The 17,048-nt window shown below is 51.3% G+C and overlaps 1 protein-coding gene across 5 annotated transcripts; it reads left to right on the forward strand.

Annotated features, from left to right (window-relative positions):
• Positions 1-6,930: 6,930 nt before the first annotated feature.
• TYSND1 (trypsin domain containing 1) lies at positions 6,931-14,193 on the forward strand. 5 transcript variants are annotated; one of them, XM_027840749.1, is made up of 4 exons: positions 6,931-8,087; positions 10,373-10,503; positions 11,431-11,613; positions 11,986-14,193. In XM_027840749.1, exons 1-4 carry the CDS (start codon positions 6,931-6,933, stop codon positions 12,201-12,203), a joined length of 1,689 nt encoding a protein of 562 aa, XP_027696550.1. In that variant the 3' UTR covers positions 12,204-14,193. The 5 variants fall into 5 exon arrangements, with proteins under 5 accessions (XP_027696550.1, XP_027696551.1, XP_027696552.1 ...); XM_027840750.1 differs by having other exon boundaries at positions 10,376-10,503; XM_027840751.1 differs by lacking the exon at positions 11,431-11,613.
• The last annotated feature ends 2,855 nt before the right edge of the window (positions 14,194-17,048 follow it).

Genomic DNA, 17,048 nt, shown 5'->3' on the forward strand with positions numbered 1-17,048 from the left:
AACAACAACAAACTGACTTAATCCTCCCGAGAAAGCAGTGGGACCAAAACCAAGCATTCTGCTTCATTGCATGCTGCAGATGTTTTAAGTCACTTTGCATACAGGTTAGGAAACCATCCTCCAAAGACCACTGATACACAGGGGAGCACTGTATTGGCTTGAGATCATCGGATTCTCCATTGATTAAGAACTGGATCTGCTTGGTGATTCCAGAAAGGGTGACTGGGATTGAACTGAACGACTGGATTATGGAAGTTGGGTGCATAGGTTGTTCCTGAGATAGTTCTTTCCCACGATTTACCCCTCCCCCGTCAGAAATCTACATTCTGTCGGGTGAGCTGCTGATCTTGAACCAGTGGCATCCATCGTCAGAAGCCAAGTGCTCCTGTGATGTTGACATCAGCAAACGTGTGTTAATGGCTTCCCATTTCTCGAATGCCCTATGAAACTGGACTTCTCTTAACTGATTGTTAGCTCCTTGGCAATAAGAACTAAAACAACTATCTCAAGATAAAACCTACTTTTACTGGTCGTCTAAAGTGTGTCCCTACCCAACATTGGAAGCTGCAGTGATGTTATTATTTAGAGGGGTCTGGACTATTAGGCTTATGGGAAGAAGGGGAGAAATAGACAAGACGATATCTTGGAATAGGAAAGAGTTGGTACGACTTCGATCAGGCTTATCATTCTTGATCCCCAGTATTGGCGTGCTGGAGGTCCCCATGGCCAAATATTGAAGTGGTTTAGCACCATGACAGATGTGAGAGTCTTGCAGGGCCATAGTTTTCCTGTCCAAAGGATGCTTCTCTTTTTTGAATATTTTGCCATTGATGTTATTTCTTAAAACAGCAAAGCAACAAAATGAAAGTTTATGTGGGTTTGGAAGGGGCAGATGCCTTACAAGTGAACAAATCTAGTTATCAATGACTGAACCACATAGTGGCCTTGCTTGTCTTTTTTTTTGCAAGAAGCTGCTCATACTTCTCTCCGTGGAGACTTGGGAAGTGTGGTTGCTTCAGTATTGAGCTAATTTTTCTCTGTTGTGAGCTAGAAAGACATTGCCCCAAGCTAGGGCAACCTTCTGTGAAAGTGGTCTGTTTACCACTGGAGAAAGAAGGGGTCAAAGTGAGAGGAACCATCCTCCTCGTGCCCCATGGTGTATGCACCATTCCTCTACAGAGACTGCTGAGAAATACAGCCAGTGGAAGTTCAATGTGTGATTATATCATAGGTCCAGGGCTGCTTATAGATGTTAATGTGAATGGAAACTTTATTATGTTGTATCAAGGTGTTTGCTGTTCCCCTTTCTGGAAAAGTGAAGCAATTGTTTGCAAAAGAAGGTCATTCTGTATCCAGTGCATTTTAATAAAAAGTTAAAAAAAAAAGAGCTTGCCACTGAATGTACTAGTCTAGTTATGGTTTGACCACAGTGTGTGTGTCTCACGTCCCCAGAAAACCTTGAGAAAGGGAGAAAAGAAAGGAGCCAAGGTGACCTATTTCACAAAAGGATCCTGGTGCACCCTAAAATCCCCTGTTTCTCGAGGTGCTTGAAGTCAGCTGATCAACAAGCATTAATTTAGAAGTATTAAATACCTACCATATACCTAGCATAGTGCTAGGAGCTTGGGGTACAATGATGAAAAATAAACTGTTCTCAAGAAACTTAGGCTCTATTGGGAGACAGTCTGGCTTTCCAGAGTGTACAGCAGAAATACAAAATGGGAGGGCAGGATCTAACACCTGGGGGTAGATCAGGAGAACCGTAGGCCTTCGTGTGGAAGCTGATTCTTGAGCTGGATGTTTTGTGACTAAGAAGAGGAAAGAATGTTTTTGTGCCTTGGGGGTGAGGTAAAACGGGGAGAATACAAAGGCAGAGATGGGAGATGAACTGATGGGTGTGAAGAACAGGGAGAAGTGGTAGGAGATTAATGTGGGATGAGGAGGGAAAGATAGGATAGGGCTTTAAAAGGCAAACAAGTTGGAATAGGGTTTTGTGAAGTGGAGCGGTGACCTCACATTAACAGCTGTGTGGACGCTTAAGGCTGTAGAGAGGTGAGATATGAAACAGGAGACACGCAGAAGCTATTGCAGTAGACAAGGGGAGCAGAGTTTTGGGGCCTAAACTAAGGGGGTGGTTGGCCCAATAGAAGTTAACAGTTTTGAAGGGATATTGATTTTAGAAATAGCAAGATTTGGCAACTGATGGGACATATGGGATGAAATTGGAGCTTTACAAAGTGGTGCCTTGGGCAGTAGGCTGCCATTTTATAAATAAAGAAACTGAGGCTCAGAGAGGCCAAGATGACTTGCCCATTGTTCACAGGGCTCAAGCCTCAGAGCTGGGATCTGAATCTAAGTGTCTGTCCTCTTTTCTACTACAAGGGGATGCTTCAGTTTAATGGTACTACAGGCTTGGTGTGTTGATTATTATCCCTGAAATTGTAGGGGGAGTGTCTCATTGCTTAATCAAAGGTGAGGAGGGTCTTAATGGAGCTCAGGGTGTATCCTTAGTATTACGAACTTAAGAACCCAAAGGATTGCTATCTATGCTTAGGTGAGAAGTAGGTTGACGCTGCTCTAAGACTCGTCAGGTTTTTAATAAGCCTCATCCATGGGATAAATGCCAAATGGATACCTTGAAGTGCTGGTACAGATTGAACTCAAAACACAGCAGGTCTGAGGTAGTAAATTGCCACCTGTCTGAAGCTGATGTCCCCATTGAACAATCTTGGGACACAGAAGAGGTGTATCTTTGTTGTCTTGAGCTGAACTGCAAGGTGACAAGGTTTACACTTTGAGAATGTTCCTGTGATGCAGCGAGCAGTAATGAATAGAATGCTGATCTTGGAGTCAGGAAGACCTGGGTTCAGATTCTGCCTAGTCAATGAACTCATCTGTAAAATGGAAATAATTATAGCACTCGAATGGTTCTGAAGATCAATTAAGACTATGTAAAGCTCTATATAAATGCCAGCAGTGATGATTTTTTAAGCAATTTCATAGTGTTTGTGACTTGGGGAAATCAAAGCTCTCAGGCATTTTCCATATCGTAAACACACCATATCAACACAGCACCCTTTGCTAATTGCTTCAGTATCATTAGGGGAAGATCATTGGACTCCAGGGAGGGAGATACTCTTTATCACTGGAAGCTGGAATAGTTAACAGGACTTTTACAGTTATTAGGCCCAGGCCCAAGAAAGGGCCAAGTGTCCAAGGGAAAACCATTAATCGTGGCCCCTTTTGTGGTTCTATTGTGAAAGATAATTATTAGCCTGAGTGAGACTTTGTGCCTTGATTATGTGTTGTGAAAATATTAAACTTCTTTAAACACTTCCATACTTCAAGGGTCTGTCATTTCATCACTGTGGGTTTACCTTCCAAGGATTCATATTGCAGCCGCTCTAATTTAGGAGACATTCTTTGAAAGTTGCTGTGGCCCATAATTCCCCGACCAGCAACCAACCTGGTGGTGAGTGAGCTGGAAAGATAGGAAGAGGCAAGGTACCAAAGAGAACTTTGAATAGCCAAAGAGATGACCTGGGCAATTTACTAAGTAATCAGTGCTTCAGACAACCCCCCCAGACTATTAAGTTACAAAAAAGGTGCTGACCTCACCTAGTGGAGGAGGTTTCTCATCAACTATTCAATACATGAAGGAAATGGAAGTTCAGTCCTTAATCACTGTTTCCCAGGCTCGAAGGGGCGGCCTACACTAATTTAGAGTCGAGACAAACTGATGGGGTTGAGATCAGGGAATATGCGCTAGTAAAGAGAGGTGGAAGGAACCCTAGAAGCCAACTGGTTCAACCCATTCATCTTACAGATGAGGAAACTGAGAAACTGAGGCCAAAGACATTGAATGACTTGTCCAAGGTCACACAGGTAATACCAGAGGCAGGATTTGAACTCGGGTCCTATGACTCCAGAGCCAGGACTCTAAATCCATCTATGGTCTTATAATCAATATTGATATCCAATGACTGCCTTGTGCATGATAAGTTATAAACCAGAAGAGTGTGTTGTAGTGGGGAGAGCTGGTCTTGAGGTTAGGAAAACCTGGGTTCAGGTCCTGCATGGACACCACTTCCATGTTTATGATTTTTCCATATCCGATTACAATCTTTTGTCATTCCCCCTTCCCTTTGCCATGCAACCTCAAACACAGTTCTTTTATCCTTACTGGGATCTCCAGCCTTCAGTTCTTTCCCAGACGATGACTTCAGCACTGGCTAACCTCTCCTTCCTTCCCCATCTTGACCCTTTGGTGAACCAGTTTCATTACGTATTCTCTTGCCAAGTCTCTTGCCCTCTTGTACTACTGTGTATTGCATCTCCAAACTCTGCCTCTTCTCCCCCTCCATTTTAATATACTTGGAATTCCATTTGTGTGGCCTCATCCTTCTTGACGCTGGAGAAAGTATGTTAATATCTATTGGCATTGTGAGGATCCATGAAGGTGCCGTATGTCTGATATGAATGGTAGATCCATCTTACTTGACCAACATCCCTGGCTACAACCAGCCTAAGCCTTCCTGTGCATTTGAGAGAGAGGCCCTGTTGGAGCTGATCTGGCTGGAGGATGTACGCAGGTGATGATGGGGGGGGTGTGTGTGGAGTGTTCAGGGAGGACTAGCACCTCTGGGGTGAGGGCTGCTCATCCACCTTTGGTATCCACCTGGCACTCACCCCTCACCTGTGATTCCTGCAGCGTGTACAGCGGCCATACCCTGGTAAACGGTCTCAAAGAAGGGCTAAAATAAGGTTGAGGGTAACTGATGGACCTCAAACCCGCTGGGGAGTTGGGGGGTGTCCACCCCAAGCATATTAAGCCTGCCCTTGGCAGAAGGGGCAGGTGAGAACAGCTTGCTGCACTGGCCACAAAGGTGGCTGAAGCAGGCATTGTGGAGTGCTTTGAGCTTCCTCAGACATCAGAGAGGCCAAGGTCATCCACTGCATCCCAGGCCATCACCGGTCATCCTGACTTGGTCCTGCCACTGGACTTGTGACGATTCAGGGAGATGAGAGTGAGGTTCACTTAAATCCAAGGCATCACCTGATATCACTGGTCTTGTCGGCAAAGGAAGGACAAACAACAGAGGGCAACGTCATCCTCCCAACCTAGGAGTCATTCTGGCTTTTCACTCTCTCTCACCCCCAGATCCAATCAGTTGTCAAGGCTCATGCATTTTACCTAGTATGTTCCCCTTCTCTCCTTTAACACTACCACTCTCTTGCTGAAGACCCCTGTGGGCTCATGCCTGCACTAATACAAAGAGCCTCCGTGTCTCAAGTCCCTCCCCGCTCCGGGCCTTCCTCAACTCAGCTGTCAGGCTGATCTTCCTAAAGTGCCAGCCTGATCCTGTCCTCCCCCTTCTTGATGGGTTCCAATGACTGCCTGTCAACTCCAGGATAAAACAGACCTTTAGAAACTGGTCCCATCCTACCTTTCCCATCCTGTTAGACCTTACTCCCCACCCTATACTCTTTGACCCAATGATACTGGCCTCTTTGCCCCTTCTGGCATAAAACAGTCCATTTTCAGACTCTGGCATATTCACTGGCTGTCCTTCATTCCTGGAATGCTCCCCCTCCTAAACTCTATCTTCTGGCTTCCTTCAAGTCTCAGCTAAATCCTCACCTTCTGCAAGAAGCCTTTGGTGGGGCAGCTAGGAGTTAGGAGGACCTGAGTTCAAATCCAGCCTCAGACACATAACACTTACTAGTTGTGTGACTCCGGGCAAGTCACTTAACCCCAATTGCCTCACCAAAAAAAAAAAAAAAAAAAAAAGCCTTTCGGGGTCACCCCTAATTCTAGTGCCTTCCTTTGACTGGAATCCCGTGTTTAGCACAGAGTAGGTGCTTAAAAAATTCTTGCTGATTCATTGACTTTACAGAAGTGGCATTTCGCATGAGAATGATAGTATGGCAGTGGGTGGAAATTGGGATGGAGGGCATTCTACTTGATGGGATTATGGCAGAGTGCTGGACTGGAATGAAAGAGTAGTCCAGTTTGTCGTGGGTACAGGGGAATAGGATTAGAGAAGGTATGGAGTAGGTGCTTAATAAATGTTTGTGGGCTTGGTTTTGGAAAAGTCGCTTAATGGACAAGATGGCTTTTAAAATTCCTTCCCCTGCTCTAAATCTAGGTAGCTATGAATTGCATTGTGGAAAGCCCAGAATATGTTAAGGGGTTTCCTGAACTTGTTAATTTCTCTTGTAATAAAGCTGGTTTTCACCTGGGTCCAAGGATGCTGTGATTGACTGCTGCCAAAGGTAAGGGGGCGAAATTTGAATTTTATACTGCAGGTCCAGGGTTGGCAAACAGCCAGGAAGGAGCAGGCGGCTCCTCACCTGGCTGTGTAATAAATAAACAAATAAATTAAATAAATAAACAAATAAAATACACTTGCATAAAAACCCTACACAAGTAGGTGGTGACCCCTGCCTTAGGGATGGGTTTTGGTGGTTGGGTGGGAAGTGCTGGGCCTCGGTGCCAGCTGGGTGACCCTGGGCAAGTCACTGCCTTTCTCGGCAAAATGGAAACAGTATCCACCTCACTCCTAATCTCACGGGGCCAGAGGTAACAAGGCGAAGGCCAACTGTAAAGCGCCCTATGAACTTGACCCTGAGCCGCCCCCGCCCGCTTCCGTAAGACGACAGTCTGGATTGGCTGGCTCCCGTAGCCGTTCTACTGCCTGGGCGGGGCTGTGATTGCGGGAAGGCAGCAGTTCCCTGCTGCGCACGCTCCAAGTAGGCGTCGCTGGCCGGCCATCCAATCCCATCGCGCGGGCAGCGCCGGTCAGCCAATCAAGAGGCTAGAGGAAAAAAGTTCCGGGACCCTATTGGGTGCCGGCGCAGAAGGCCCTGGGCTGCGGCAGGGCTCGGTTTGGGCCCCTGAACTCGCAGCTCGGCGAGTCGTCCCGGGCCATGGGGCGGCGGTGGGGCCCAGCCTTGGCGGTGGGCGAGCAGGCGGGCTGCGTGGTGATCGCCCGCGGCGCGGAGCGGCCCGGGGCCAAGGGCCCGTGGAGCTGCAGCGGGGTGCTGCTGAGCCGGCGCGCGGGACTCGTGCTGTGCCACGGGGGCATCGTGGCGCCCTTCCTGCGCGCCGGCGCCTCGGCTCTGCAGCCGGGGGCCGGGCCGCCCTTCCTGGGAGCCGACGGCTGCCGCGACGACCTGCGGCTGCACGTGCAGTGGGGGCCGGGCCGCGGGCCGAGGGCACCGGCTGGGCTGCGGGGCACGCTGTGCACGCCGCCCTGTAGCGCCCAGCCGGCGCCCCGCGGCCCGGCCCGCGCCCGCCTGCTGCTGCTGGTCTCCTGCCCGGCCTTCCGCGCCAGCTTCGAGCGCCTCTTCGGCGGCGAGGCGGCCGAGCAGTGGCGCTTCGCGAGCGGCGGCCCCGAGCCGCCCGCGCCCCCGCAGGAGCCCGAGGCCGAAGCGGGCGCGTGGGCGGACGAGGGGCCGCTGCTGGCGGCGCTCGGCTGGTTCGCGCTGCTGAGCGTGGAGGGTCGCGCCGAGGCGGCTGGGGGCCCGCGGCTGTCGGTGGCCGCGGCCGCCTCCCTGCCCAAGGGCGCCCCGCTGCTCGCCTGCGGCTCCCCGTTCGGCGCCTTCTGCCCGGACATCTTCCTCAACAGCCTGAGCCGCGGCGTGCTCAGCAACGCGGCCGGCCCGCTGCTCCTCACCGACGCGCGCTGCCTGCCCGGCACCGAGGGCGCCGGCGTCTTCTCGGCCGACGGCGAGCTCGTGGCGCTCGTGGCGGCGCCGCTCTGCTGGCGGGCCCGCGAGTGGGTGGGCCTGAGCCTGCTGTGCGCCGCCGACGCGCTCCTCCGCGCCGCAGCCCACGCGCTGGGCCGCCTGGGCCGCCCCGCCGACGCGCGCCTGCTGGCCGCGCTCCTGCCCCCCGAGGACGGGGAGGCCGCCATCCCCATCCCCCTCCCGGAACACGGGGCTGCGTGGGTCGCGGCCGTCCTGGTCGAGTGTGGGTCCGTGTGGGGCTCCGGAGTGGCGCTGGCCCCGCGCCTCGTGCTCACCTGCCGTCATGTGGCCCCCCGCGAAGCCAAGAGGGTCCTGGTGCGCCCTGCCACCCCCAAGTAAGGCTGGGGTTACCCATCAACGCCATCCTCAGCAGACGCCCACCTGTTGTTGCGGCCTTTTGGATTGCTTAGCAACCATTTCCACTCCCCCCATCCCTTAATTGCTTAGCAGCTCCACCCCCACCCAGCCCTTTTATTGGTCTATTTCAATGACAAGCGACGTCATCCCTCCCCCTAGCCGCGTTGTATCTTGCTGGGTTGCCTAGGCTGGAGCCCTTAGAAGGGAAGTCTCTCCCGTGTGCCCCTAGATACCGTCCCCAAACCCCTTAGGTGCTGCCTTCCCTGCTCCTGCTGGTCTCTCTAGGCCACCTGACCATTGCCATCCACAGTCCGAGGGTTACCTAGCTCCGTTCCCGGCCCACTTGGTATTCCCAACTGGGTTGCACACAATGCTTTTCCTAACTCCTGGCTACTTTCTGTTTCCCCCGGTTGCCTAGCAGCTCTATCCGGAGCCCTCCACAAACTTTGTGTTCAGCTTGGTTTGCTGAGAAGTGCTAAGGGCCCGCCTTGCCTCTACCAGGCCCTTAGTTGCTTAGCACCCCAGCCTGCTGTCCGTAGTCCATCCTGGGTTTCCTAGCAGCACCACCCCATTTGCTCCTCATACTCCCGCTGGGGGTTGCTTAGCAACCTCCACCTCCACTCCCACAGCTCCATCCCTGTTTCTCCTCTAATCCTCAGCGACTCCTGTTTCTTAGATTACCTGTGGCCCGAACCGTCTAGTGAAGTTGGCTCAATGCCCTGCCAGCCTTTTCCTCTTGTTAAGGCAGCACTGATTCATTCCCTTCTCATACTACTTCTGTGTTATCTGCCAGTGCCTCATCTTCAGCCAGTTCCTCTTCACATGCCTTCCTGTGCTTGGCCGGTGACTGGGAAATTCTAGAAGAGGCCTTTGGGGTTCCTGCAGCCTTAGGAGTGCAAGAGACTTTTGTTGTTTTCCTCACCCTGAGCTGGGAGGTCTTTGAATTGGCTGGGCTTTCTTCACAACATCCCATCAAGTTGGGGGCATAAATATTCTCTTTGTCTCACAAAGGAGGAAATGGAGTCCTAAAGAGGCACAATGACTGAGCCAAGGTCACACAGCTGGGATTCCATCCTGGGGCCTCTGTGGCCACATCTAGTGCTTGTTTGTTCCTTTGTGCTATGGCTGCCTTATAATGAGCTTAGTGGAGGTGGTGGGGATTTTGGGGTGGAGCTGATTCACTTGTCTGGGTCTGTAAGTCATCCTTTGTCTCCCTGTCTTGGACAACTGTTTTCTTCACCTGCCTCCACCCACCACTCATTAGAGCATCATTTGCTTCCTAATCTGATTCACAGCCTGCTTTTTCCTCTGTGGCCTCAGGCACCTGCTTAAAGAACAGAGGAGACCAGGGTGGCCCCAGTGGAGGCTCTGCTTGGCCAATGGACTTGTCCCAATGGGCCTGGACCTGGTGGGGACAGGACTTGGGCTTTAGTGTGGCCTTTGCCACACCAGCTGTGGGACCTTGGACAAGTCATTTCAACTTTCTAAGCCTCAGTTTCCCCCTCTGTAAAATGAGGGGGTTGGAGCTGATGACTTGAGATCCCTCCTAACTCTATAGTCCTGTGTTCCTAATTAACTGTGCTTTTACAAATCACTTTTCTTGGGTCCACATGTTTGGACTTTAGTAGGAGTGAGGAGGGAACTTCCATTATATAGTAAAGGTTTGTAGATGGCTGGAGTTGAATGGCACCTGAGAGGTCATCCTAGAGTCCATTCCCCTTGTTTGACAGAAAAGGGAAACAGAGGCTGCAGAGAAGTGGTCAGGAGCCAGGCCTCAAGTCAGGTCTCCTGACTTTTCAGGTTTTTCTTTTTTTGTGAATCTCTGACCCTCTGCCGTCTGGTTCCTCACTGCACCGAACTGGTTCTCCAGTAAGGTGGGAGAGCATTATTATAACCTGGGAGGAGCATGTGGTCCCTATTCTTTCCCAGTCCTCCTATATGTGATGGCTCTTAGTAGGACCGGGGTGATTGATGCCGGGCCGTGGAGGAAGGCCGCTGGCTTTGGAGGTCGGGACAAGGGTTTGCTTCCCAGTTCTGGCCCTGACTGGCTGTGGGCAAGTCAAATATGTCCCTAAAATGGGACCATGGCCTCCAAGGTCTCTCCCAGCTCTGGGTCCTAAGAGTCAGAAAGAAGGCAAACTAGCTCCAGGGAGGTTCCTTTTTGCCCAGCATTACCTTGGGCTCGGAGGCCTGAGTTGGTCCAAAGGCTGTAATCCTTGGGTCCTCGTCCTAAAATCTGCCTCTGCCCCTTGTTTACCCCCAGGAGTTCTCCAGTCTGGGGGAAAGTGGTGTTTGCTACCCAGGACACATCTCCATATGATGTGGCGGTGGTGAAGCTGGAGGAAAACCTCAGCGGTGTCCCATTTCCTGTCCTGGCCAGCCACTTCCATGAAGGTAAGCTGGGAGGATGGGGACTGTGAGTCTGCATAACGAGCCAAGATAGGGGTGGGTGGCAGAGGCGGGTGGGCCCAGCAGCCCTCCACCAGGCATCTGCCGGGGACCTGCCCTTCTGCCCAGCTGGCATCTGGCAGGGCTGAGCACTTACATTCTTGGGTCCCCCTGTAAAATGAGGGTGCCAGCCTGGAAGATGGCCAAGATTCTTCCTAGTCCTAAATCTGGTCATCTTTTCATTCTGAAGTATGAAGCACTCATTTCTGTGATGCTGTAAGGTTACATTTGTTAGAATGTAAGCTCTTTGTGAGGCAGAATTGGTCATCCTTTGTGTGGGTATCCACCGTGCTTGGCACACAGTAGGTGCTTAATAAATGCTCATTGACTGATTGATACAGAGTGTTTCCCACTATGTTCATAGATAGATTTTTTGGACAGGATCAGTGATTTCCTTGGCGTATGGAGCCCCCAGCTCCCCAGGGAGGAATTCTCTCTACCAGTGTAGATTAGCGGATTTTCTGACATGCATGATCTGAGCTGGTTGTGGAACCTAAAGAAACCCAGGGTCATATGGCCAGGATGTTTAAGAGGCAGGATTTGAACCCAGTTCATCCAGACTCTGCGGGCAGTCCTCTCTTCACTGTGGACGCTGCTTACATGTTAATGACTGTAATGATATTAGTTAGCAGTCACTCCTGAGGAAGCTGAGCTTCTGGAGGGGAAGGGACTTGTCCAAGGTCACAGAGGTAGTAAGTAGCAGAACCAGGTGCTTTTGAGTCCACGCTCCCTACTCTTTCCCTGGGCGCTTGGGGGCAGCTGTGTTCTAGTGGCAGAATGTGAGGCCAGGGGCAGTGAAGCCCCCTTGTCCTTGCTGGGAGCTGACTGCCCACCTGCTCCCCACCTGATCCTGGCCTGCCCTTCCTTTTCCAGGCGAGGATGTGCAAGTGGTTGGTTTTGGGGCCTTTGGCCAGGCCTGCGGGCCCTCGGTGACCTCGGGGATCCTGTCTGCTGTGGTGGAGGTGAATAATGCACCCGCGATGCTGCAGACGACGTGTGCCGTGCATGGGGGGTCCAGCGGGGGGCCTCTCTTCTCTGGCTCTGGGGAACTGCTTGGTAATGAGCTCCCTGAATTCCTTCCCTCTCCTTCTGTCCCCAAGTTAGGCTCAGGAAACTTGAGTCAGTGCCTTCTGTGTGCCCAGCCCTGTTCTAGGCACCAGAGGGAGAAGAGGGAAATAGGGATAAAGGCCAGGTGGTCCCTGCCCTTGGGAACTGTCAGACTCTTTGAAGGAGATAGTGTACACACCCCAAAAGGATGACCAAGCACTTGAACGAGGGGGCAGACTGTCGGGGAGGGGACATGAAGGGCTGGGGTAGCTCACCCCTGGATGGTCACCACAGGTTGACCCCAAGAGCTGAGTGCTGCTGTTCTGGCATCAGTTGGGCTCTGATCACCAGTTGTCTCCTTATCCTGCTTCTCCCCTGCAGGGATTGTCACCAGCAACACTAGGGACAATAGCACAGGGGCCACGTATCCTCACCTGAACTTCAGCGTCCCCATCACTGTGCTGGAGCCAGCCCTGGATCAGTACAGGCGGACTGGGGACCTGCGCCGCCTCAGGGAGCTGGACCGACCTGGCGAGCAGGTCAGGGTGGTGTGGCGGCTGCAGAGGGTTCCGGCCGTGCCCCTCCGGAGCAAGCTCTGACCCCTCCAGAGGGCACTGCCTGTCAGGACGTTAATGATGGTGGCTCAGTGATGCCAGGGCGGAAGCCTGGTGGAATGAATGGACACTGTCTCCCAGGCACAGATTATCTTGGAAGTTATCAGCCACCTGTCTTCTCCTGCCTCTCAGGTGCTGGGTGCTCCCTGCAGTTCGGTTTGCCTCCGGGCACGTCTTTTTGACCCCTTTACAACATTCCTGACAAGTGGTCATCCAGCCTGAACCTGAATGGTGAATTCCCAGGGGGCACGAAGGTGTCCCTTTGTAGTAGCAGTAGTGGGGCAGCTCAGTCAGGAGGAAAATAATAAAAATGGCCCCTGTTTGTAAAGTGCTTTCTTCACAACCACATGGTGAGGTCGGGTGTATACCCATTTTACAGGCAAGGGAACTGAGGCCCAGGCAACTTAAGTACAGTACAGTAATCTGGGAGGTAGGGGGGTGCAGATCTCTCCATTCTACAGTTGTGGAAACAAGCCCAGAGAGATAGTGAGTTACTTGCCTGGTGTCACACAGACACAGGTAGTAGGTAGCACAGCTGAGACTCAAACCCAGGTCTTTGACCCCGAAATTCAGTGCTCTAACCAGCCTCCTCTATCCAGCCTTCTCTTATGAACTGAATGACCTTAGAGACAAGTGGGCAGGTGGGTGTGGATTATCGGTACTTCCAGCCCTGGCCAGCTGGGAGCTGCAGGGCCGGCTTCAGCACAGGCAGGTGGTCCCAAAATTGGAAGGACCTGTTCTCAGTCCCTGCACTAGCATCTCTGGGGAGTGGTCTTCCAGCCTCCCTCTACCTCCTCCACCCAGTGCTCCTGGTTCTGTCTGGGGCCCAGTAGAACAAGCTGCTCCTTCCTTGGGACGGCCCTTCTGAGACTGGGAGGCACTCAGGGTCCTCCCTGAGGCTTTTCTTTGCCAGACTCTGCTAGTACTTTCCTGTTGTAATAGCAGAGATTTAAAAAAATTCCTTCCTTTAAAACAATCCCCATTATCAGGGAGTGCAGAAATTACCCCCGTTTGACAGGTGAGAAAAGCAAAGCTCGGAGATGAGGAGTATACCCGAAGACCTACCAGTCATGGGGTCCTAGACAGCTGGAAGGAGCCACCGTGGAGGTGGTCTGCTCTCACCCTACTATGCCTTTTAGAGGTGGGGGTGCCAGTGACTCCCCAGATCCCACAGGCAGGGAGCTGCAGCCCGCATCGTCTTTCCATCCTACACGTGTCTCAGATCCATCCATCGATGGAGGGGTTGAGTACATAGCACGTGCCTCGGAGCCTGCTAAGTGTTGGGACGAGTACAAGGAAGCCAAGCCGGTTCTCGTCCTCTGGGAGCTCACATCATCTCCCTGTTGCTCGTTGTTCCCCAGTCTGGATAAAGGGTGATGCTGTGCTTTTGGTGGGACAGCCTCTACCCTGCGTGCCTTGTGCAGACCTGGCCAATGGACGGAGCTGGGCTGAGCAGAAGGGCAGCCAGGTGACGCTTAGGGCGGCGTGCAGCATGCTGAATGATCCTGAGCCACTCTCGGACTCAGAAGTGCAGTTTTAAAACACATCCTTCATTAACGTACATTTCCATCCCAGAGATTTATTTCCCCACCACCGCCCTGCACCACCAGTGGCCAATGGGAAAAATCAAGCCCTTGAGTGACCAGTCTGCAGAGTCCCACGCGCTGTGGATCCGCGGAGCTCCGGCATCCTTGTACTTTCTCACCCTGTGGCTCTTGTACGAATCACTCCCCTGCTTCCACTCCCTTCATGATGCATCAGTCATCCAGACTAACCCCTTTGGCCACTTCTTAATGGAGCAGTACCATTCCATCTCATCCAGAGACCATTCCCCAGTTGATGGGCTTCTTAGTTTCCAGTTCTTTGCCACCACAAAGATGCTGTAAAGATTTTTTGTACCTAGGGGTCTTTTTCCTCTTTAAAGTCTAGGGTGTTGACTTGGTAATAATAGCTCGAGTTTATGTAACACTTTAAAGCTTTGAGCACTTTTTATAAATATCTCATTCAACAGCTCTGGGAGGTAGGTGCTGCTATACCGTCCCCATTTTACAGAAGGGGAAACGGTCTTGAGAGTCATGAAGGGACTTGTCCAGGGACGCATGGCTAGCCCATGTCTCAGGCAGGATTTGAACTTAAATCTTCCTGAGGCCAGGGCGGTGCTCTGCCCACTGTGTGCCCCCTCGCTGACTTAGTAGAAGTACATCTGGGCTAAGGGATGCACCATGTAACTCAGCTCCACATTGCTTCGAAGATCGTATGGGCCAATTCACAGCCCATCACAATGCATCAGTGTGCTTCCCCCTGCCCCCTGTCTTGGCCAGTCTGATGGGTACAGCCTCAGAGAGGGGAAGCCCATCTTACAAACGCCAGTATTATCCTTTTATTATTTGATGGTGAATCATGAAACGCTGATACCGAAGAATCAAAATTGTGCATGACCCAAAGGGCAAGAGAATAACACATAGTGCATGGTGGTAGACTGTAACAGGGCCCGGATGGATATGCTGGAGCAGCACAACTGGAAATGGGTGTTGGTCGGCCAAGCATCAGGAGTGACAGCATGATGGGTGCCCTGGTATACATATATTATGACAGGAGGAAGCCTTCCTGTGTATTGGGTGACTGCTCTGTGGAGGATCTGGAGAAAGGGTCAAGAGTCTGGTAAACAGCATTTATTAAGCAACTGCTATGTGCCAGGCAGTGTGCTAAGCTCTGGGAATACAAAAAGAAGGTAAAAGTCCCTGCCCTTGAGGAACTCACAACCTGATGGGGGATACTGTATGCAAACAGTGATGTACAAACGTTCTACACTGAGAGAAGGCACCAGGATTAGGGGGGGATTGGGAAAAGTTTTATAGAAGGTGGAATTTTAGCTGGGACTTGAATTAAGCAAGGAAGCAGTTAAGGAGGGAGAACAAGTAATATTTTAAGGCTTGCTAAGCACTTTACAAATACCTCATTTGACCCTCACAACAACCCTCGAAGGTAGGTGCTATTATCTCCATTTTATAGATGGGGAAACTGAGGTAGACTGGTTAAGTGACTTGCCCAGGGTCACACAGCTAGAAGTGTCTGAGGCTAGATTGGAACTCAGGTCTTCCTAAGGCTAGGCCCAGGCTGCCTCTGATCACTGTCTTTGAATACGATTATTTCAATTATATTTTCCAAGTAATCTGGAATTATTTTAATTCATGAATGGGAGACACCTTGTTAGAAAAAAAAAAAGCCTTGTTTTTATTGAGTCTAGTGCTTTTTCATATCAACAGAACAGCAGGTTCTCATGTTCTCTGCACACATCTCTCAGTTGTGAATTGTGGACAGCAGAAATGACGGCCCCGATGACGCGGCTGATGCAGAAGTTTCACTGATGTAAATGAGTGGCAACTGCAAGCGAACGCAAAGAGTGCGGTCGGAGCCTTATTCAGCAAACATCTGACTCTTGCCTGAGTCAGGAGTTAAATGTGTCTGACCTCTTAAGGAGAATGATGAACAGTTAGGAAGACTGTTGTTCCAAAGAACAGAGAGAGGCAGTCAAGGGTGAAAACAAAGAAAGCTTAGCAAGATAGCCAACTAAAGCAAAGTCATCCCGAAGGCCCGTAAGGATGAACGTAGGGAGAATGTTCATAGAAAGGGTTCATCAAGGGCAGCAGAACCACCATTTTGTTACTGTTCAGTCGTTTTCCAGTCATGTCTGACTCTTTGAGACCCCATTTGGGGTTTTCTTGGCAAAAATACTGGAGTGGTTTGCCATTGTCTCCTCCGGTTCACTTGACAGATGTGGAAACAGAGTTAAGTGACTTGCCCAGGGTCACACGGCTCTGTCTGAGGCCAGATTTGAACTCGGGAATATGAATCTTCCTGACTCCAGGCCCCAGGGCTATCCACTGCACCACCTGGGGAACCACCAAATTTGGACCCTAAAAATCACAGTCCCTAGGGAGTAAAACATGGCACTAAGGAGAATAAAGACAGAAGAAGTAATTAGACTATTTAAAGTACAGGTAGAGGAGAGAGGGGCCAGAGGCCATAGGATTGTGGGAGCATCTAGAGATTAATATTTACCCAAAGGAAGGCAAGATGCCAATGGCGTGATGAGTGTCTTGAACTTTAACACAAACGAAGGACGAAGATGACGACTAACCTTTGGCTGTGTGCCTAATCTACCACTGTAAGAGTCATCGATGTGTGAACAGAGGGCAACCTCCATCAGGGCCTTCAAAGGGAACGAGCTGACTTTCACAACTGATAACAATAGACCACACCTTTGCCCCCTGATTAGGGAAATTAGGTAAATTTGCTTACCCGGATTCGAGGGTGGCTTCATGAGTCCTTTGCCCTTACCTGAGCAGGAATCGGGATTGAAAGGCAGAACCTCAGAGCTGGAGGGGACCTTGCAGACCATGGGGTCCAGCGTCCTCCTTTTGTAGGAGAGGAAACAGAGTCCCGGAAGCTCAGGGGCTGCAGTGGCCTGCCTAAGCTCGTCCATACAGGTTGGGTAGTCCCTTTGACTCCAAATGCAGGCGGGGAGTCCAATGTGTCTGCCCCCCACGGCCCAGGAAGGGCAGTATTGCAAGGCAAGGCTGGAGAAGACGGCTGGAGCCAGATTCTGAAAGGCATCGAGTGCCAGGCTGCAGAGACTGGGCCCTATTTAGAAAGGCTCCACGCCAGCATCCCCAACACGTGGCTCATCCCCACAGAATCCTGGAAGCCTAATCCCCTGCCTCACTTGTGGGGATAGAAGGGGATCAATTCTTTGAAAAAACTTTTATAAGAAGACTCTTCGATTCTGCCAGCTCCTAGGGTTTAGCCAGAGATGTCGTCCACAGTTAG

This window comes from Vombatus ursinus, unplaced genomic scaffold (genome assembly GCF_900497805.2).
Source record: "Vombatus ursinus unplaced genomic scaffold, bare-nosed wombat genome assembly UNPS02014847.1, whole genome shotgun sequence".
Taxonomy (NCBI): Eukaryota; Metazoa; Chordata; class Mammalia; order Diprotodontia; family Vombatidae; genus Vombatus; species Vombatus ursinus.